Below are 22,504 nucleotides of genomic sequence, written 5' to 3'. Positions count from 1 at the left end.
TGGAGTTGTGCTGTGTGGATGCTGCATCCACCCAGGCACATGGCCCTTATCTCTGCACCATGCTCTCTGCCTGGGCATATGGAAGTGCTTGATCTGCAAGGGGCTCCCATAGCTGCAGCTTTGCTGACCTCAGCTGGCTTCTTCAGCCCATTCTGGGTGACCCCAGACTGTGCATAGCCTCCGTACTGGGGGAGAAGTCCCAGTGGGTTTTCACTGGACGGTTTCCTGCTGCACAATTTCATCATGGTTACTCCTCCTGCAAATATTTACTCTAATGAAAAAAAAAAAAAAAAAAAAAAGACAACCCAACAAATTCCAAGGGAATGTAGGGAAGGCAATGAAGAGGTGATGCTTTTTAGAAAAGAAGAATGCAAAAGTACGGAAGGACATGAGGAGGAAAGAGGCTTTTTTTTTTATTATTCACAGCTGAGGGACACAAGCCTGAGGGCCAGATTTCACCTTACCAGTTAACAAGCCATAACGCCTCTAACACCAAAACCCCAAAGAAATGACAACCCCAGGAGCAGGGAAACTGAGGCACGGGCAAGACCTGCATCACCCCTTGCTAGGATGCTGGGGGGCTGCAGCTCCTTATCCCAGCAGGACCCTGACCAACGCAAGCCGTGAGCCCCAGCGGGACGGGCTGGGCGAACCAAGTGCCCCGGGGACAACGGGAGCCCGATGTGCGTCGCAGGGGCCGCGCACTGTGCTGATGCAGCCGTGCACCGTTGGGGCGCGGAGCCGCGGGAGCCGGTGCCGGTGCCGGGCGCGGCTCGCAGACAGGAAGCGTCCCGGAGCGGCGGCGGCAGATTGGCAGCGCCCTGCTCCAATTGAGCGGCGGCGGGCCCGCACCGCCCGCGTTGCCTCCCCAGCCAGCCCCGAGCGGGCTCCCCTCCGACGGTGCAGCTCCGTGGTCCCGTTGCCGGGCCCGGCCCGGCTCGCTCAGCACCATGGACACATAGCCTGGGAGGCGCGGAGGAAGGTAGGAGCAGCCCCGCTTCCCCTGTTCGTGACTCCCCGCCGCCGCGGTGAGGAGCGCCCGGTTGCGGGCAGTGCCGGCGCCGCGCAGGCAAGCAGGAGGCTTAGCCCCGTGTTTTGCTGCTTGCCCCGAAGCTCGGGGAAAGGCAGCTCCTCGCGCAGTCCTGGGAGCAGCCCCTCGCTTTCCCTGCCTGCGGGTACCCGGTGCTGCTGCCCTTCTGGGCTCAGCGCCCGCCTTGAGATGCTTGGGGGTGGGAAGAAGTCCCGGGGTGGAAGTTCTGAACCCCTTCCCCATCATCTGCTCAGAGTTCCCCCTCTGAGCTCCGGGGAGAGTTTTCTGGAGAAAGGTTTGAACAATACCAGGCAAAGTGCCCTCACCCCTGCGGAGCCACAGGTCTCCCTGGCAGGGCCCTCTCTTCTCCTGGGGGGTCTGGGGAGGGAAAAGCTGTTCTTAATTACGAGAGGCGCGGAAAGAGCTGCTTTCTCATGCACAGGCAATAGAAAGGCTCAGCCGCCTTGTCCCTCCTTGCCCTTGGCTGGCTCAATCACAGCTTCTCAGTCCCCTGCAAACGCCCAGCTCTGGTGCTGCTTGTGTCACCTTCCCTGGCCGTGTCAACTCCCGGGTCCCCTCTTGACTTCTGCCAACAGTCTGGTTAACTGTGAAAGGGACAGAATTTTGCTTGGACTTCACTGCCAGAACTGCCAGACCCTTCTGCGATGATGCTTTACTTTAATCGGATCTCCACAAGGAGAAATCCAAGTGCAACAATTCAGGGACATGCCGCTGTGCCCCCAGACAACAGTGTGGATGGCATAGCTGCTGCAGTGCGGGGCGGCCCGGTGAGTGCCAGCAGGTACCTGCTCCTGCAGGCTGCAGCCACGTCTGGCGTTGGCTGGAGGAGGAGGTGGGGTGTTTGCACTCCGTCTGTGTTTATCCGAGGGCAGGTCACGGTGTGGTTACGCTTGGGGCTGCACGGAGCCTATGGCATTTCAGCCTCACGTGGAGCTGTGAGCTGGCGGGGCTCCTCCTTGGGCCAGGGCTGGTATGATACACGGCCACCTTGTCTGGGGTACTGCGCAATGTGTTCTCCACCAACCCAGCTCAGAGAGGAGCAGGGTTTGCCTTCCTCTTGTCTGCAAGCTGCTGCAGTCTGCTGGGAGCCTCACGGGGCAGGGAAAACATGATCCTGTCTGATAAGCCACTTTTTCCTTGTCCTAGAGAAGCGGTCTGGCTGTCACAGCGGCGGGGGGAGGAGGATGCTTGGCCGGGTGCAGGCCCTGTTTGTGAAGGATGAATGAATGACTCACTGCGTCGCGAGCCTCCCCGTTGTATTCAGCCTGGAAGCGGCACCGCTTTCCTTTTGCAACTGCCAGGTTTAACAGAAGCTGCTGAGCTGGGTGGGTACCTGGAACCCACCCTGTGTCCCCCTGTCTGCAGGTACCTACTGCCACCTGGCCCTGCCCTCTGCGCCACCTCACCTGGACCCTGAGTAGGGAAACCCACGCAGCTGGGAACAGCGTGTGCCATCCTCATCTGCCAGGAGCTTTCTTTTCAAACCCTTCCTTTCTGCTCCAAGTTGCGTTCAAAGGCAACTCCAAGGCTCTTCCTGCTCACACAGGACTAAATCTCCCTCTGTTTTCCTGCCTGAGTGTATTCCTGGAGAGTTTATTCCCATGTGGCTTTCTGCCAACATTGTGCTTTTAGTTCAAGACCTCTTCTCCCTCTCCGGTGTTTACCCTGCTTTATTTATAGCATCTTCGTTATTTTATATGGTTAAGTGAGCCAAGAGATCCTTGTCTCCTTGTGCTGGATCAGCTCTGGGTTGCCTTCACTTCATCCTCCATTCTCCATCTCCATCTCCAGCTTGCACTATCCATCCTCAACCATGCGACAGCCCAGAAGGCTCCTGCTGTGGCCATGGTCCCTTTGCAAGGCAGGTTCCCCTGTTTGCAAAATGCTGATTCTTACATTGGCAGAACCTTGGAATTCAGGTGAACATTTTTCCTGTGGATGAGGTGTCTGAATGCCCAGAGCCGCGGGCTATGAGCATCATGTTGGAGATGTGTGCTGTAGGTTGGGGCAGAGTGTGTCTAGAGCCTGGCAATATGCCTGTATGTGTCGTGTGCTTTCATGTGGGTACATGAGGCTGTCCCCTTCCTGCAGGCTTTTCTGTGAAGGAAAACCCTTAGCGAGATGCTTCCTGAGGGAAGGGTAGGTGCCAGGCAGCTCATGGCTCTGCTTTCCTCCTGTATAGCATCACTAGGGAAATTTGGCACCTTTCTGCCTTCGTTTCTTCTCTTCTTGTTCAGTCATGGGATGTGGTGGCTCTACACATGCCAAAGCCACAGCCAAGGACAGAGAACATCTTGGATGGAAGCTCTCCCCTGGGGCAGTGAAATGGGGCCTTCTTTGGCATTTGGAATGCTGATGCAAAACCAGCATCAGGAATTAGCCCCGGGGTGACTTGCTGGGATGTTTAGAGAGTTTTTGGTTTTGCTAATTGTTCCTGTGACTAAGAAAGCATCTCATGTGTGAGAATCACCAAGTCTCTCCTGCTTTAAAGTGACCCTGTTGTTCCAGTTCCTACCAGCAGATCTCCATGATGCTTTTCTCTGCATCCTTCTGCCAGGCTATGAAGGTGGAAAAGGGTGATGATGTCTTAGAGTCATGGTTTACTTGTCTTCCCTAAGAGTCACATTCCAGTGGACCATTTCCATGGAAAAAGAAAAATTCCTCTAGAAATTAGAAGCAGGTTTGCTGTGTCAGAGATCAGCTTATTAATGGGAATTATCTCTTGAGTCTGGCTGGTTCACAGGTCTCTGAGTCACCCTGTCATTGAGGCAGCCCCGGCATGGCCTCAGGATGGGGTGAGCTTCAGGTTCCACTGGGCTGTCCCAGCACCCACAGTGTGTGTCAGCAGGAGGATGGATGGATGAATGAGGAACGATGGAGGCTGAGGTGCAATTTCACCTTCCCTTCAGGCTGTGAGTCTGAGAAATGGGGGAAAAAATGGGAAAACACCTCCTCATTTCTGCTGCATCTGTTGTTTGGGTAGGGAAGGCTTGGGATAAGAAAGGCAAGGAATTGAGCTGTGCTCTAAGACCTGATTCACCTCCATCCCAGCAGGATTCTGTGCTGTGGTCACATCTGACCAGCGGAGCCTGGACGGTGGCCAGCAGGGATCAGTCATTGCTGAAAAAGCTTACAAGGGATTTTGGAAGGGTTTGCTGGAGGGTCTGGCTGGGGAGAGGCCACATCTGTTCATACACATTTTCTGAAGATGCATGTGGAGATGGCAGCCGAGCTGGATAGACCTCTGGTGAGAGCTGGTGGGGGTGGACATGATGCTGAGCTTTGGGGGTGACAGGTAGGGTCGTGCACTGAACCTGTGGGAAAACATGCTTGGGGAGGAGAGATTAAAAATGATGAATCCTTGGGTTTCCACTGGGCTGTAGCCACTGGGGAGGTTCGTGCAGACCTTGCTGTGGACAACGCGGTGGTTGTGGCAGTGGGCAGGAGGGTTGGATGTGAGGAGAAGGGCTGATGCTGAGAGTGTTTGGTGGGATTTTGGAATCCACTCCAGGACTCCCCAGAGGCTGCCGGGCTCTGGTGCTCTCCTCTCAATATGGAGAGGGCAGAAATAGAAACAGCATAATAAAAATGGTTACAGCCCCGCAGAGATTTCCTTATAGGGAGGGGTGGAAAAGTTTAGGGCTCCTTCATCTAATGAAATCATGATGGTGGAAAGAAGGTCGTTTGGGCATTTTCTATTTTACCCAAGCTCTTTAAGTGAAAACAAGGGATACCAAGTCTGTTGTACAGAATGATGCTGGAGACATACTAAGGGGCAGGGTCAGAGAAGCCATGAGCAAGCAGAGCTCCCCATACGCCACAACAACAGTGCTGGCTTAGCCCGTGGATCTCAACCCATTTTGGGGATGCTGAATAGCATCCTGCGGGCAGCCCCAAGTGCCTGTTTTTTGCACAGGAGTTTGGATTTGCCTGCAGAGCACTTAAGAAACAGTGTCCCCATGCAGGGCATGTCCCTGTGCCCAGAGGCTTGGCACAGTTGAGCTGGTTCAGCTGTTTCCTTTGCCTTCCTTTGCTTTTACCAGCCATTTCCTTTGGGACTCCATTCTGGCCAGATCAATCCCTGGAGCTGGGACCTCACTAACTCCAATTTGATGAAGGTCAGTGCCTCTTGAATTCAGTGATGCCATGAAAGGAGTGATTCAGACCTTGCCTTCCTGCAAAGGCAGCTAGAAAAAACAAAAAGGTGGCAGGGGGCTGCTGCATGGGGCAGCTGGAGCGTCACCCTGTGTCACGTCAAATTGCAACAGTGAAGCTGCAGTGCAGAAAGCTGTGCTGAAATGGCCTTGTGAACATCCCCTGGGGCTGGCCCAGCTGCCATGTCCCTGTTTTGCTTTGCGAAAACCACTGTCACGCACGGCGCCTGGGCCAGCTGGCGTCTCACCATACTTTCGTGCAGAGCTGGGACAGACCCTGAGCCCCTGGGGAAGTACACAGGAGTCTGTCCTTCGCTTTCCATGAGTTTTGCCCAAGGCCCTATGTCTTAGGAGGAGCTGGTGGGCTGAACCAGCTCTTGCTCCATCGCCCTCTTGCAAGGGCCAACACCAAAACCCAGAGGGTTTGGCCACCCTCGGGCTGCTTTTGACTTTTAGCTCCTGTGAGGCTCCCAGGAGGCTGCTTCACAGTTCCCCTGAGGCCACTCTGCCCTATCACAGCTTTGAATTTCGCAGTCTTGCAGCTGGAGCGTGACAGCACTGGGGAAGCATCCTTTTCGCCTTGGCCATCCCTCATGTTCTTTTCATCCCCTCCAGCCAGAGTAATGCCTGTTGTCCTTGCACCCATGGCACTCAAAAGCAACATGGGTGCATGGGGCTGTCCGTGTGCATTGCACCTCCCTGGGGCTCCCTGTAGCACAAGGAACAGGATGCAGCCCTCACAGCAGTGCCAGGTGTGAACTCCAGAGGTGATGTGTTCCTGGAGCACCCTCTTGACACTGGCTGCAAACTCCTCCTTGCTCCTTCCCTGGAGGCTGCATACAGACACTGAGATCCCTGCAACTCTGACTGCTCCAGGAATGCCATGCAGTACTCTGAGGTTTGGCTCCCAAGCAACCTAGGATTCTGGGCTGGGATGGAGACCTTCAAGCAACTGCTAATGTTTATTCTGTGCCTGGGATGTAAGGATGAAGGGCATAAGGATGAAGGATGTGAGCAAGGCAAGGTCTGTGGATCTATTTTCACCTCTAAGATGCAGCTGGGACAGTGCTGGGACATTGTCTCCAGGCAGTGTCCCTCTGAGATGTGTCACTAGTGGGTTGACACAGGCTGGAGCCAATGTTAGCACCAAGCAGCTCCAGAACCAGACTCTGCCAGCTGTACATTTGCTTCCTCCAGTGCCTGGAAAGGTCCCTGTGAGTTATTTTCCTTGGTGTTGCAGGGTGGGCAGCAAATGCCTCTCTCCATCCTTTGCCTCAACAAGGGAGGGTGGAGGGGAGATCAAGGAAACTTTTGCAGCCAGCTCTATGAATTTCCAATTAACAGCTCGCCTGTAGTGAGCCTCACCACCACGAGAGAGGTTAATGCACCTAATGCTTGGAGAAACGATCCATTTTTCTTAGTAATTTAATAGCGTGGGCAGTCTACTGGCTGACAGAGATCCAGCAGTCAGCACTGAGGAGCCTGTGTGCCGGGCTGCAGCCCGTAACCACCTTCCCTGTGCGAAGGAGGAATGCTGACCTAATAGAAAAGACATTTAAACAGAAGTTTTAAAGAGCAGCACGGGTCGGACTCGGGTGCAAAGCTGCTGGCTGCAATGGAATCTGTCTGTGCATCGGCACAGTGCAGCAAGGGGACGTCCCTGCCGGGAGCACCAGCGGCCGCCCACCGGGTTACATTGGGCAGCTGCTTCATTTGTAGGGGAAAAAGTGAAAAAAAAGACAGTTTTTGGGAGGCCGGCACACGCTGTGAATTGAGGCTGGGTTCAGCGCCCAGCTTGGGCTCTTGCCAGGCTGGAAAAGCCATGGCGTTTCATTCTGACATTTTCCAAATGAGACGTTTTGATTTTATTTTATTCCCCACCCCAAGGTAATGTTTGGAAGCCAAATTTAGCTCGATTTAATTCGAACCATTTTAAAAAAGTAAAACCGCTGAAAACTAAACAAGGCCTATCATTTAGAACAAAATGTTTTGGTTTTCATTTTCCTTTTGGCACGAAAGTTCAAAATGTGTTTTGTTGGTTTTTTGTGTTTTTTTTTTTTCCATTCTCCTCTTGACCCACAAACCATTTTTTTTTTAATTTTTTTTTCCACTCCTGGTTGTTTCCCAAGATGATGCCGTGCACAGACCTCGGGCGCTTGGCATGGGGACAGCTGTCCCCAGCAGGATGACACGGCATGGAACGGGGGCTTCTGTGTGATACCTGGGTTGGAGACCCAGCACTGCAGCTGCAGGGATTTCGGGAGCACATCCCATTGCCAGCACTGACTCAGCTGGGAACTCCTTGAAATGAGGGAGGCCCCATGACAGGGGAAGATTTGGGACTGTCCCCAGGGTCCTGGGACCCAGCACCAGACTGTGCTTGGATGCATCCTTGGATTCAGGGAGCTGCAGGGAAGAGTGAGTGCTGGCATTGCCTTCTCCCCTTGTTTATTCAGGTTTAAAATTAAGCTGGCCTTCCCCCGTTCAGGCTTGTGCAAACACTGCATGTCCCAGGGCGGGGAGCTCCCTTCAATGTGCTTTCCCCTGGCTCTGGGTGAGGTCCCCAGTGGGGTGCCGTGGGCTGGGGGTACAGCAGAGTGCCCACTCTTGCCATGGGTGCAGCATCATACAGAGATGGAGCCTCCGGCCATAAACCAGGGCACGGTTAATCCTTTGGACAAACACTGCCCAAAGCCAGCTGCCAGAGGCAGCGGCCAGGAGGCTGTGTGCCTGGATCCAGCCCCTGTGGGCTGGGCGAGGGCAGGAGGTGCCAGTCATCCTCCTGACTGTACCAGCCCTGCTGCTGTCCTCCGCCCTCGGGCCGTGCCAAAGCCTCGCTCTGCGCTCCCTGGCCTCGCCGGGACGTCTCCAGGCTGCTGGCTGTGAAAGCATGGAGGAAGGGACAGACCTGAGCCAGAGGCGCGCGCTGCGATTCCCTGACTCATTCAGCACCTGATTTTATTTTTATTTTTTTCCCTCTCCTCCCGGAGCAGCGCGCTGCATTCCACAGCAGTGCTTTTTATAGCCCCAAGCAGCGGCCCCGGCACGCTCCCGGCTGCATCCCCACCAGCTCTGTGTGGCAGGAGCACCGTCCCTATGGCACTATAGCAAGGGGAGAGCGCAGGCAGCGGAATTAAACCTTAACCTGGAGCCACGCTCCCGTTCCACAGAGGCGTTCAAAGAGCTGCATTAGTCACCCACGTGCCGGTGGCAAGCGGAGGCGGCCTGTCCGTGGCTCTGCAGCCCTGCTGTGTGTTAGGAGGTGGGAAGGAGGACGTAGGTTCCCGATGGGCGCTTTATCAGCGTAGGCCTCATCGCCCTCCCGCGGGGCGGGCTGCCAGCCCTCTCGCAGGCCGTGCGTCCCTCCGTCCAACACGGGATGGGGATTTTGCACTGCCTGTGAGGCGGCCAGCCAGCCGGCAGGGCAAGATCCTCCTCGCTCCGGGGACGGCTCCACGCGTGCTTTCTCCAGACGTGATTTCACTGCTGCAGGGAAGGCCTGCTGCCAAGGGACGGGCCCCGGGCGCCCCGGCGGCTCCCGTTAGTCACTCAGTGGGGCCGGGGGCCGGGGCGTGCCCGGGGTCCGCACGCGGTGAGGGGATGGAGGCCCAGCAAGGCTGTGGTTTTGTTCTGGGGAGCTGCCAGGGAAGGCGGAGGGAGGGAGGAGGAAAGGAGGGAGGGATGGGGGGAGGCCGCCTGTCGTCCCCCTCCTCACTGCCACGTGGCTGGGAGCTGCCTGGGGAGGGGGCGGAGGGCAGCGGTGGTGCTGAGGAGCCAGGTGTGAGCAAGCAGATGGGGACTGGATGGGGATGGCGTCCTGGGCTGCTTCTCAAGGTGCTGGCTGCTGCCCTATGGAGCTGGGCACGGCAGTGAGGAGGTGTGGGACATGCTGCAGGGGAATAGCATCCCTGCTGGGCACAGATCTGAGGAGGTGACTCCATGGGGTGGGTGTAGAAGGAGCCCCTCAAACTCACCCCAGAGGTCAAAACCACCCTTCATGGTGGTGGATACCCTCACAGATCTGCACCAAGGGAAAAACTAGTGGGGGGCAACAAATTGTTGCCACCCCCAATCCTTATCTCTCCTTCTCCTCTGCTAGTAAACACCAGAGCCAGGCACGATGGCAGGTGGTGTGAACAGACAATCTTAACACGCTTCTCCTTCACCTCGAGGGACACAATACCAAAAGGTGACCTGCAGGCAGCACCAGGAATGGCAGGGGTGGTATGTGCATGGGTGGTTTAATGAGAAAGGTGAGCTCAAGCTTTAACACTATGCCAGGGTCTGCAGGGGTGCTTCAAAACCTGTGTCATCCCACAGACTCTGTGTTTGCTGAGTGCCTCAAGCATTGTTGAACAGGGTTGTGCCAAGTGCCTTAAGTTTGCCTCAGCCAGAGGTTCCTCACTGTGCCCCAGCCGCCACGGTGCTGCGTCCCATACCTCAGCAACTGCTTCAAGACTTCAGGGGGTTGGGATCACTCCAGCAGCACCCCATCCAGTCCCTCATGCAGCTGATGGTGGGCACAGGGGTGGCCCAGATGGATGCTCAGGGCACAGTGCTCTCCCTCCCCCCTCCCCAGGACATGCTGAGGGCCATGGCCATGTGCCGGGGCTGCTGCCGCAGAGCTGCTCGCAAGCCGGCCAGGTGCCGAGCATGCCGGGAGAGGGGAAAGCCTCAGAGACTCGTTCTGAAACAAGGCTGCCCTTTTATTCTCCTTTACGACTGTGTTTTAATATCCACAAACACCCCTCCCTCCCCGGGCTGCTGCCAGCAGAGCCTGCATCGCTTGCACTTGGCCGACCGAAAAACCCCAGCCAAGCCCAGGGCCTCAGAGCAAGAGGGAGTATTATTTTCCCCCTCCTTTTTAATATATGTTTTCTGTAGCTCTAATTGGATGGGATTGAGCCCCAGCCAAGGCAAACACACCTGAGGGAGGCTTGACTTGCAGACCCCATCTGCTGTGCCAGAGGCTCTGCTCTCCACACAGCCGCTGCCTGGCCCCTTTATAGGGAGGGGGCTGCCTTTGAGGGGGGACCACGCAGGAGCCCCTGCGCAGGAGGAGAAAGCAGTGCAGCATTGCACCGGCAAGGCTGCCCGGGAGATGGTGCAGAGCTGGGGGGGCAGCAGGCAGCTGCAGGGGACCCCCCTTCCACGGCATGACCCCCTCCTCACCCGGAGTCGAGGTACTTCCCTGCTTGGGTGCTGGCAGTGGCGTGGGACACTGCACCTATGGGGATGGTGGAGTGGGTGCTGGCCTTCCTGGGGTGACCGTGTGTGTGATTCAAGGGGTTGCAGCCTTTCAAGAGTCTTCTGTGCGCCCAGGGGAGAGTCATGGCAGTGGGGTGAGGATGCAGGGTGTCCTTATTGTGCCCTGGTGTTTCTTGGGCTGCAGGGCCACCTACCCAGTGATGCCCATCCAAGGAGTGTTTGGGAAAATGAGAAGGGGACATTCATGTGCCAGGCCACCACAATGGCTTGCATTGACAGCCAAATCCCGGCCCGGTGTTTGTTTAGCTCTCTGGTTCCCTGGTTCGTTGGCTTCTCTTGGGTGGGCTTTTCAGCTGAAGTCACTGCCTTTGTTTCAGGGCCACCCTGGTGTCCCCATTGCTGAGTGGCTGAGCTGCACAGTGAGGTCTCACACCATGTCTGTGCCAAGCAAGCTGGGGAATCTCTTGGGGGTCTCTGGCTTGCCCATGCTCTAATTCTTGGGATTAAATCTCAGTTCCAAGCAGGGAATGGGGTGCACACCCCAAACGTGTGCTGTGGGCCACCTCTGGGTGTCACGCACTATGGCCCATCCAGGAGGAGCTCTCCTCATCTTCTCTGTGTGCAACCTCTCCTTGTGCAGGGGACAAGGCAGGGTCCCTGCTCCATCCACAGGAAAGGATGCAGCATGGCATCTGCTCCTGCTCCCTCTCTGGCAAACAGGCAAGCATGGAGCAGACGTTACCTGTTGCAAAATGCTGCAGAGAATCGCTCCATCATTAAAACACAAAAAGCTGGATCCATTTCCATGGGGAGCTGATGGATTCCTCCAGGTGGTAGGCTGGGCAGAAGGGATTTGCACAGGCTGGGTCACGTCTGCCTTCCCCCTCCAGCAGGATTGCAAGTTTTCCATGCTTGGGTATTTTGGGGTGCAGTGGCTGCAGATGGAGACATGCTACACAGAGGGCAGCTCAAGCATTTCACGAAGGATTTCAGAGCTGTCCTGGCCTCAAGTCAAGGCAGGCTGAAATGGGAACATTTCGAAATTCTTTTGGATAAGGAAAATTCCACAGGCAGCCCCCCTCCAAAGAAAGTTTGAGATGGTTGAAATGTTTGGAGAGAGAGGCTGCTTGCTTTTGTTTACTCTGAACTATAACTTTTCGGGGGGGTGGAAAAGAAAAAAAAGGAGAAAAGAGACAATAGGAGCTTGTAAACAGAGCTGTCCCCAAGCGGGGCCAAGGCATCCCTCCAGCAGTGTGGAAGGAGATGTGTCAGCACGCTCCCAACTTTGCCCTGCTGTCCCCTCTGCTCGGATACACTCACACTCAATCTTTCAGGAGCACTTTCTTTTTTTTCCCCTCCCGCAGCACGAAGTGATCCAGCCTGTGTTTTTCCAACCTTCTCAACTCACAGCCCCCCCACCCTCTGGCCCTGCTCTGTAGCCCCCTGTCCTTGGCAGCAGTCTCCTCCTCTCGTACTTTCCAGCGTCACCGCTGTGCCATGACTGCCCATGCCAGTAGGAGGTGACAATTAATCAGTGCAGCTGCAGGGAAGCGTTCTTCCCATTCCGCTGCATTGGCTGTGTGAGCAAAGGGGCACAACTTGGGGTGTCCCACCATGCAGGGACGCCGGAGCCACAGCGTGCAGAGTTAATGAGCTTGTAGTGGCTTTATTTGGCTGCCCAGGTGGCCCCTAAAGACACCTGAAATCCCCTTCCAGCCCAGAAGGGATTTTGTTTTGCAGGAGAGTGACAGCAAATTGCTAGCTGCAGGAGTATTTGAGCCATTGAAATGAAACGTTAGCAGCTCCTGAAAGCAGGCAGTAACAGTGAAATGTTTATTTTGGACCTGCCGCCCTGCGGTGTCTTGGCTGACCCGAGCGCCTTCGTGCCTTACAGATGGAGCTGCGCCCAGTTGCTCCCAGACTCTGCTGAGCCCCCTAGCATTGGACAGGATGGGGCTGTGTTGCGCACTGCGAGGCCCCTGTTGCCCCTGCTCCAGGCTGCAGTTCATCAGGAGCAGCCTGATCAGCCCCAGCACGAAGGTGCTGCGCTTGCCACGGGGAACTCACATGTGTGCAAATATAGGGATGTGTGTGCACTTAATCACAGCTCCAGCTTTTACCCTTCAGCACTTGCTCCATGGACTTTTAATCGGGACCAGGCACTGCCTGGGGAGCACACCGGATGGACTGCACAGCAGAACCTTCCACATTCTAAAGGAAAGCTCGTTGCACAGCTTCCAGCACCCAAATTCATTCTGGAGCAGAGAAACGTCCCAAATCTGAAACTCTCCTGGGACAGGGAGGGACATTCCCTCCCTGCCTTTATCCTGCCAAGGTCCCTCCAAGCCAGAGCCCAGTCACACTCCTGCCTATGGCCCAGCTATCCCCATGGGGTCACCCCCCATGGCTCCATCCCTTGCCCTCTGCAAGCCAGCTGTCTTTGCAGCCAGAAGATTATTTTTAGGAATTTCTCCAGTGTGCAGCTTAGGGCGAGGTGGGAGGGAGAGGGAGGGGAGCCTGGTGTTGGGGGCTCCTTTTGCATCCCCACTCCGAATAAAATGCTGCCAGCTGGCAGGGCTTAGAGCTGCTGGCTGCTAACAGAGCTCTTGCTGTTTGGCCCCTGCTGATGCTTCAGGTTACAGCCGGGAGCCAGAGACTTCTCCTTCCGCGGGATGGGGCAGGGGAGGGTACGGGCGAGGGGCCGGGCGGAAATCGCAGCTCTGGAGGGGGGAGTTTCCCAGGGTCGGAGCCGTGAGCCGCCCCGCATCGAAGCTGCCGCGATGCCGAGGTTTGGGCCCCCAAGCACTGGGTCTTGCTAGTGGCTGCCGGCCCGCAAAGGAACGAGGTGCAAGGGGTGGTCCCTGGGTGTGGGGTTTGGGTTTGGGCATGGGCATCGGGAGGGCTGTGGGTTTGGGTGGGGCATGGATCGGTCTGGGGGGCTTTCAGTGAGTTGGATGGGGATGGGTATTTGGGATGAGTGCGGAGCAGAACCCTTTCTGCTGGCCGTGCTGGATTTAACCCTGTGTTTGGGCTGCTGTGTTTGGGGTTCATAATGCACATTTGGGCTGTGCTGGGTCTAAGCTTACTTTTGGGCTGAGCAGTGGTTGCTGGACCACGCCATTCTCCCAGGACAAGCTTGCACCAGATTTTATTGCTTTGTTCAGGGTTATTCCCACCAGTGGGTGCCATGCCGAGTGCAGGACTGTGTATGTGTATGCAAAGAGGTGAAAAGGGAAACAACGCTTTTTGGTGTCCCTGAGGCATGAGATGAGCAGGAGTCACTCCTTGGCCTTGAAAAGATGTTAGCAAGAAGGTACTGCAGGCACTGCTAGCAGTCTTGGTAGCTGTGTATGGTCCTGGTGGCCCCCTAAAACAGCAGAGGACACTCCTCCCTCTGCACAAGCACTCAGTGTTCAGATACCTGCAGGCATGTTGTAGCTTGGTGGGTACTTGCAGTGTGCTCTCCAGGTGCCCCAGGATTTTCCTTTTTGCTCTCAGACTTGAGTGAAAGAATGAATACAAATAAAAAGCACTGAAAATGAATGCATGGCAGTTGCTTCCTGAATGGCGAGGTACAGAGGTGAAGCTCAAGATGCAGGATACAGCGCCTTGCAGCCATATGAGGCATTGCAGGAGCAGCGGGGTTGATGTGGTTGCTGCAGGTTTGTGCCACCTCCAAGTCAAGCTATGTTGTTGGGTACACAAACCACCAGCAGCCTTTCGCTCACCTGGAGAGAAGATGGTGCCAGAGGTGCAGGACTAGGATGCTGCCAGCTTTCTGGGCAGGGCAGCAGCACCATCACTGGTGAAGTCCACACTGCAGCTCCTCAGAACTCTGGCAGGGCAGTAGGACAAAGAGGGGGTTAGCAAGGCACTCCCTCCCAACCCTGAAGGAAAGCAAACTGAAGAGGGAAATTCCTGCTGCTTCCAAGTGCCGCCGCCCTTGGCCACGGGACTGGTTTCCCACAGCGGGCACTGGCAGGGAGCAGGGCTGGGCAGAGGGGCAGGGATACTCCAGCATAGGAGCAAGAGCACAGCACTATGGCATGGCCACTGCACCACTGTCACATCTTTCCCACTGCAGATCAGCATTTTGTAGGTAGTTGATTCCAGCGAAGCAGAGCTGCCAAATGCTGTTGGTTTTATTTTCCTCCGTTTCAGCAGTGCTGCCCCAGACCACCCTGGGGGAGGCTTGGAGGCAGTGTGGGTCTGTGTGCTCAGTTGGGAGCACCCTGTGTTCCTGTGGCACCATCTGCATGTGTCCCCCCTGGCTCTGCATGTGTCTCTTTCTCTTTGAAGAGCAACATCAAATGAAACAAAGTTAAAAAAAATAATAATAATCACTGTCTTTCAAAGCGCCAAGTGCAATGGAAAGTTGGCGTTCCCCAGGAATCTGCGCCCAGCTCTGCCAGGCCACCATGGGTCATGTCACAGTGTGTCTGTGCCGAGGGGACTGTCACATCCCGCATGTGCATCAGCACTGTGTGGCTGATTTGGGGGCAGGATGTCTTGGCTTGCAGTGCATAGGTCACAGAAGGATGCTACTGGAAGGAGCTCACAGCAGGACAGAAGGACAGCAGCATGATGTGGGATGGAGGATGGCACCTTGCATTTCTAGCTGGCGCCTGAGTGTAAAAAGGGCATCTCATGGGGCAGGAGCAGCACCCAGCATTGTGAAGCTGAGCCACCATCCCTGACCCGGCCACAGCGGTCACCATGCACTGACAGGGAGCAGCCTGCAGGGAGCAAGAAATGCTCTGATTGTTCCTTCTGGTTTGGCTCCAGGCCACTGTGCCGGGACTCCCTGTCCCCAGCTGTGTCACTGCTGGTGCAGACACAGAGGGACGCTTTCTCTGCCTGTGTGGGATCCATAAGATAGCAGCTTGGCTGAGGGAAGCAGCCTGACCGTACACATGTGTGGGCATCCGTTTGCATGCGTTTTAACCTCGGTGCAGGATTTTGGTAGCAGAAAACCAGGACATCATTTCTAGACAGATTGCACTGAGCGGCTGGAGAGCTTCCACACCTCACACCAGTCTGCAGGTCTTCCTCTTTTCTGTGGCTGCTGCCTGCTGTGGGACAGTTCTGTGGGTGCTGCTTCACTGTGTGTGAGTTTTTGCTCTTGGCCATTGGGTTGCAGAGCAGAGATTGCCCTGCATCTCATCTCTTTAGGATGTTCAGCTGTGGCCAGACTCTGGCAGCAGGCAGGAAGGTTACAAAGAACAGGACAATCAGGAGAAGAACTTGTTTTACTTTAAAACATTTTGTGTTTGTCCACGCTAGTCTCCCTTCTCCCTGATGCCCCAGCACCATTTGTTAATTCTGGCCCATGTAGTGCTTGGAGTTATTTTGGGTTGCTGCTTTTAAAGTGTATTTAAAGTCTTTTTTCCATCACTGAAATATTTTACTTCTAGGCTTAGTATTCCCAGTCAGTATCAGTTACCAGCATAGTTTTGGCAGAGTGCTTTTAATTGATGTTTCTTGGGAACGTTTCTCCATGTGGTTTAGTAGGAAAAGCTTATGACAGTCTCATGAAGTTATTTATGTGTGGGCTTGCGTTGGAGGCTGCCTGGTGGGTGGAGGATGGGGAACAGCAGCTTCTTCAGGTGTCTGAAGCATCACAATGTGCTGCAGGGACATCAGTGGTATGATGAAGGGACTTTGAAGTATGATGCAGCAGGGCCACCATGCTATGATGGAGAGACATCATGGTATGGTGGAGGAGCACCACGGGGTGATTCAGGAGCACCGTGTTGTGACGTAGGATTACCTTGGTGTGAGGCAGGAGAACTATGGTACAATGCAAAAACAGTACATGCCTTTCCCCTTTCATAAGAGGAATCCAGAGGCCAGCTCTCCACCTCACTGGGTTTTAGCACATTAGCTCATTTCTTTCATTTCTCATAACTCCAGTGTTATATGGTTTGATGTGCAAAGACGCTTGCAGTTTCCTGGGCTCAAGGTGAGCAGCACCATCCCCAGCTTGCTGTACTGGAGACTGGACTCCTGTTTGCAGAATGGACACCGTCAGCTGCTCTGTGGCACCTTTCCAGGGTTGGGATATTCCCCTCCAAGCTGTCAGCCTGGGTGACTCAGCAGGATGCAGATTCACACTCACAGGGCTGCAGCTTGCACCTGCCCCTGTGCCTGGGGTTGGCAAAGAGTTTGCTGCAGCCCCTGTGGCAGTATTGGAGAGAATGAACAACCCTGCCCGATAGTGACTGCCCCCTGTTATCGGACAGGCAGCAGGAGGCATTCCAGGGAAAAAATAATTCATCTGTTTCTATGCCTGTTCAGGCCAGGACTGTAATAGACAGGACAGTGCTGTCTGGAAGGGATGGAGTGCTGGCCAGGAGGGATGGGGTGATGCTGGCTGAGATTCATAGGACAGCGTAGGCAGAAATAGATACGTTGGGGTAATGCTGACTGCAAAGGTCAGAGTGATGCTGACTGCACTGTGGTGCAGTCTCCTTTGATCCCTCCTTGGTCCTTTCCCTCTCCAGCTGCACCATCACAGTTCTATGGACCACCCTAGTTCACTCACAGGTCTGGGAGACAGCCAAGGCTCTCAGCACAGGGCTGTAGCAGCAAAGAACCCTTGATCCATCCACTTCATGCAGCCCTGATCTCTTAATCAGTGTTTGCCAATTGCATTCTCATTCCAAGCATGGCGACTGCTCATGCTGGGTACAAATGTGAGAGTGGCACAGTCCGCAGCAGGACGGGGCAAAGCAATGGGACAGGGTACAGGGATGCAGTTGCTGACACTGAGGCAACATGCTCTGCTTTCCCTCTCTGCTTTCCCCAGATGCACAGTCATATCCAAGGCCTGGGCAGGGTGATGGTGTTCCTCGCAGCAGCTTTGGCATCAGCCTCCCTCACCATCCCCGAGGGCTGGGGAGAGGAAGGTAAGCAAAGCAGAGCCCTTGTGGCGTGGGGACACTGGGATACCCTCGAAATGGGCAAGGACCAAGCAGTGTCAGTGCCTGCCCTACAGATGTCTTTCCTTCTCCAAATTCATCTGTAAGGAGTTGGGTTTCCTCTTCCACCACCCGCTGCCCAGCCCCAGCCAGGACCAATCCCTCCCAGCTCCCCAGTGCAGCAGGACCCCAGGGTGACCCCCTCTGTGTGCCCCTGCAGGTGTGCAGTACAGCCAGCTGGGAACGGACGTGACCCTGTCGTGCATCGGTGCCCGCACTGGGTAGGTGTCTTATGTGCACACTGTGGGATGGTTTAATGGGTGAGCACTAAAAAAAACAGGAGCAAAGCCGATGTCTCCATCCCTAATTTTGCCCATCCTTTGGCTCTGCTCACGGGGTGTCCCAATCCTCTAACACCCTCTCTCTCTCCCCTACAGCTCAATGGTCCAATGGAGACGAGATGGGGCTATGGCACTGCCAGAGGGCTCAGCCATCCATCAGGAATCCCTGGTGCTTCCACATGCCAGCCTGGCTGCTGCTGGGACCTACAGCTGCCACGATGAGGATGGCAGCCTCCTGCATACCGTGTCCCTGCAGCTGGGCCGTAAGTAGCACATCCATTGGTTGTGTGACATGGGGGTGTCACAGGGGGATGACACATGGGTTCCTATGTGCTGGCTCTGTTGCAGGGTGGGAGACCCTTTGTGGGGACCCCTCACTGACATCTCCTCCCCCCGCGCTCCAGACCTGCCGGGGGTCCCCTTTGTGTCCTGCAGAGCATCTGACTATGAGAACTTCTCCTGCTCTTGGACCTCCAGCCTCGAGACCTTCCTCCCTACCAGATACATCACTACCTATAGGTGAGGGTTAAAGGTTAAAGCTTCCTAAGCTTAACCCTCACATCCTGCCTGCACTCTGACCTTCACCCTGGATTCATATCCAGTCTCACAGTATAGCAGCCAAAGAGCAGGCTGTTTCCAGGATCACAGCACCGAGCATGTGGTTGTTCAAAAAGGGGCCCCTGAGCAGCACTGGGGGCCAGCACAGGCAGGCTCCCTCTTTTGCAGTGCTGGAGGGGGTGGAGAAGAGAAGCAGGTTGTCTGCAAGCTGCCAAGTGCTTCAGCATGCTTCAAGATGAAAGGGGTTAGGAAACAACGCTGCTTCTAATTATCATGGCAGGCCAAATTATGGGACTGCTTTGAAGTCAGCCAAATTCTATAAAAACCTGCAGCAGGGCTCTGCTCCACAACATGCAGGCACAGTAGGGATGCAGGGCCCACCTCTGGGTGCGTAGGCACAGCATGGAGAGGGTGGTTGGAGCTGGAGCTGTGTGGAGCTAGCAGTGAGAAGCAGTGGGGCTCGAGGCTGATGCATAAAGTGAGAGTAGACCCAGCTGCTAGGGAATGGAAAATAACACTGCAGCCCTGCAGGGCTGCTTTTGTTAGTGTCTCTGTGTGCTGCTGCTGCTTGATGAAGTTAGTCTGAGACCCCCAGGTTCCCTGCTGGTGGGACTGGGCATGATGTTACTGCTAGTCCCTGTGCCATGGTTCCAGTGGGCTGCAAGGTGGGGGTGGGGTGCAGTGGAGCATCTGGTGCAGAGACCCCTGTCCCTTCTCTGAGTCATGTTTGGGTTGGCTTTGTGCTGTCCCCCATCCTGCCGTCCTCATCTCTGCTTTTCCTGTCTCCACTGCAGGAAGAAGTCGCTGACAGGAGAAGAGAAGCGAAGGTAGAGTGCACTCCCACCTGACTCTCCATTCCAAATGCTCTGCCTATGTCCTCCTGGTCCTGGAGGCAAGGGCTGAGGGGTCCATGAGGAAACACGAGGCTTATGGGGGTTGTGGGGGTCATATGGGGGTGATGGGAGCTGCCCAGACCCTGCTGAAGCTGTAAAAGAGTCTGTCTCCTTCATGGAGTTCCTGGCATGGTCGGGGGGGAACATATCACCATCCCACCTCTTTGTCCTGCAGGAACAAGAGCGGGCACGTGGGGCCATGCCTGCAGGACCCAGCACGCACGGGCACCTGCACAGTTCACCGGTCAGAGTTCTGGAGTTCCTACCGGTTGAACATCACTGAGGTGAACCCACTGGGCTCCAGCTTCCGCCTTCTAGATGTCACCATGCAGGCCATCAGTGAGTGCCTGTCCCCCTGCCTGCCCACCCAGCCATCCACGTGGCATAGCAGAAGAGTGACACAGTGTGATGGAGCATCCCTGTCCCCTCCCATGCAGTTAAGCCGGACCCTCCGGAGGGCTTGGTGGTGGAACCTGTCCCCCTCGCCCCTAGGCGGCTTCACGTCAGCTGGAAGTACCCTGCATCCTGGCCCAAGGAGCCCCACTTCCAGCTGCGGTTTCGCCTCCAGTACCGCCCCGTCATCCACCGCTCCTGGTCTGTGGTAAGCAGAGACCAGGAGGGGTCTCATAGTGAGGTGGTGGCCTGCTGTAGGGGTGTCCATGTGCCCAACGTCTTCTGCTGCACAGGTGGAGACGGTGAACCTGTCTGAGGTGATCACAGATGCTTTTGCGGGGCTGGAGCACGTGGTGCAAGTGAGCGCGAAGGATTTCCTGGATGCAGGGAACTGGAGCGAATGGAGCGCAGAGGCACGGGCCACGCCGGTCAGAGGTCTGGGACAGGGGTCTTACTGACTGGCAGCATCCCTCCCATAGCCTCTCCAGCACACTGGGCACCTCTGTAGCCCCTTTCCATCCTTTGGGTGTCACTGGGGAAAGCCCTAGCTCCTGGGGCCCCTTCAAGTTGCCAGAAACTGGTTCCACAGTAGGAGGCAGAAAAGCAGCTCCCAGACCATTGAAAATCATGGCAGGGTGTGAGTTGGGAATTGCCCCCACCATGGCCTTCAGGGCACCCTTGGGCTACCAGGACCCTGTGTCCCAGGGCACTTTCTTTACTCCTCCCTGCCACGCTGCCCATGATTTGGGGTGGACTAATTCCCAGTCCTTCTGCTTTAACAGACCCAGCCACCATGGTGAGTGAAGAAACCACTACAGACATCAGCCTGGGAAGCCTGGCTGAGGAGCCTTCACAGGCACCCAATCCTGAGCCCATCAGTGAGTAGAGGTGGGGGTTGTGGGTTGGGAGCAGGCCCCAAAGCCTGGCTGCAGTCCTTTCTGAGTGCCAGAGGCTGTGACAGTTTTCTGTCCCAGACCGTAGTGACCCCTTGGAGAATACAGCCATCCTGGTCTCCCTCGGGATCTTTGCCTTCTTTGTCCTGGCTGCCGTTCTTGTCATCGCCATACTCATCTGGTAGGTTGGATTTAGTCCCTGACTGCTCAGCGTTGGTGTCTCTGTGCTGTGGCCACAGCACAACTGGGCACAGCTGGATAGGGGTGCACCATGGAGGCACTCCAGCAGTGCCAGTGCCCAGAGTGGGCTGCTCAGGGTTCTCAACCACCGTTGTTCTGTCTGCAGGGTCCGAGTGAGGAAGCATAGCAAGGATGAGACCAAACCCCACAACTTCCTGGTTGCTGCCACCCACTTGAAGGCTCTGCCAAGTGAGTGTTAGGGTAGGGGGGGCATAAGGCCAAAGAGGCCAGGGAAAGGCTCAGGGCAGAGCCTCTGACCCTCTGCCTTCTTTCTCCAAAGGAACCCAGATCCTGCCATGAGCCGCAGCTGACCCTGCTCCGTGCATCTGCTCGCCATGTACGGGACATAACACCACTGTTGGCCCCAAGGGCCCCATGTCACGCAGCCTCGGGCATTGCCCCCAGCACCTCCAGGGTGCAGGATGGACCCTATGGACAGAAGCTGCACTCCCAGGATCTCTGGGCTTCCTGTGCCTGTCAGGAGCGGCTGGACTCATGGGGATGGGGCACCGAGCCAGCCCCTCATCACCTTGTCATGCCGCCTCCATGGGGATCATGGGCACAGGCTCCTCCCAGGGGTGCTGGGCATCGGTGACGCTGAGCCCCCCCACCAGCTGTCAGCAGGCAGAAGGGAACCCTCCTTCTGTAATCTCAATAAAGAGGGTAGTGTTGGCACTGCCCAGACAAGACCCCTTTGCACCAGATGCTGGGCAGGAGGAGCACTGCCAGCTTGGTGACCCTCACTCTGTTCAGCTTTTGCTGAATGCCAGTAGAGGACAGAACCCTCTACAGAGCCCCCCACTTGGTGTGTGCTGCCTGCCCCCCTTACCTCACCTTGACACAGCCCCCATAATCGCTTCCATGTGTTGGCACCTCCCAGCCCTAGTATTCGACGCCAGTGGCTTCATGCCCAACCAGATCCACATGAGGCTGAGTGGAAATGCAGGCAGCAACAGTGTGAGGAGCATGAGGAGGCTCTGTGTCTCTGCATTATACAGGACTTATCTCACTGTGGTCCCCATGCACCATAAGGCTGGGCAAAGAGGTGGCTCTGGTATGATCCTACCCCAGAGTTGTGCTGGGAGTGAAAGCTGCACAGTGCCAGAGAGGAGTCAGGTTTGTGCTCTTTGCAGTGGCACCACCAGTCCTGTGCCTACCTCCTGCTGCATGATAACCAGCTCAGCTCTGCCCTTTCTGCATGTGCTGGGGCTTGGCTTTACAGGTTCCAGGGTCTCTGGCATGCTACGGAAATGGTTCCATACTGGGATGAGAGCCTGCAACACCCAATCCAGCCATGCCTGATTTGCCGCAGTCACCCTCGTCTCCCTTGGTTCTCAGCATGCTATGCACAACCCCTCCTTCTTAGAAAACCTCTCAGCACCACCAGATCCCATTTTAGCATCACTGGACTTCAGTTGTCCATAGGATGCTGTTGAACACATGCAACACCAATCCCATAGCTGTGACAGCAGTGTCTGCAAAGAGCTCAGCATGTTGTATGCACCTGGTGCTATTTAGATGTCAACAGCTGTGCACCCCATATCCTGCCTTGCTTATAAACTTCAGAGTCCAGGCTTATGCAAAAAAAAAAAAAAAAAAAAAAAAAAAAAGATTGCTGCTGTCTGGGAGAAGGCAGAGACCCAGAGACCTCCAGAATCTTTCACATCTGAGCCTTGCCATGCCCCCAGCAGTCTGGAGGTGCGATACAGAGGCAGCCTGGGATCCCAGTAAGCTATCAGTGCTTGGGACTTTAGAAAAGCAAGAGCTGGGGGCTGCTTGCTCAGAGATTCAGCTGATGCTGGATGTGGCTCTGGAGCAGTGAGATGCAAGGCTGGGGTGAACAGCAATCTGGG

The 22,504-nt window shown here is 55.6% G+C and overlaps 1 protein-coding gene across 3 annotated transcripts; it reads left to right on the top strand.

The window, feature by feature from the left end:
- The first annotated feature begins 713 nt into the window (after positions 1-713).
- IL11RA (interleukin 11 receptor subunit alpha) lies at positions 714-22,188 on the top strand. Of its 3 annotated transcripts, XM_090131190.1 has the most exons (15): positions 877-982; positions 4,106-4,298; positions 5,095-5,169; positions 17,222-17,321; positions 17,554-17,614; positions 17,771-17,937; positions 18,079-18,193; positions 19,027-19,059; positions 19,301-19,464; positions 19,563-19,726; positions 19,812-19,953; positions 20,301-20,396; positions 20,493-20,592; positions 20,758-20,840; positions 20,932-22,188. In XM_090131190.1, exons 2-15 carry the CDS (start codon positions 4,260-4,262, stop codon positions 20,949-20,951), a joined length of 1,359 nt encoding a protein of 452 aa, XP_089987316.1. In that variant the 5' UTR covers positions 877-982; positions 4,106-4,259; the 3' UTR covers positions 20,952-22,188. The 3 variants fall into 3 exon arrangements, with proteins under 3 accessions (XP_031465129.2, XP_089987316.1, XP_089987317.1); XM_031609269.2 differs by lacking the exons at positions 4,106-4,298; positions 5,095-5,169 and having other exon boundaries at positions 714-982; XM_090131191.1 differs by lacking the exons at positions 877-982; positions 4,106-4,298; positions 5,095-5,169 and adding an exon at positions 12,921-13,258.
- The last annotated feature ends 316 nt before the right edge of the window (positions 22,189-22,504 follow it).

The sequence above is a fragment of the Phasianus colchicus genome, chromosome Z, assembly GCF_987193195.1.
Source record: "Phasianus colchicus chromosome Z, bPhaCol1.hap1.1, whole genome shotgun sequence".
NCBI classification, from domain to species: domain Eukaryota; kingdom Metazoa; phylum Chordata; class Aves; order Galliformes; family Phasianidae; genus Phasianus; species Phasianus colchicus.
This window is presented reverse-complemented; position numbering and strand designations above follow the sequence as displayed.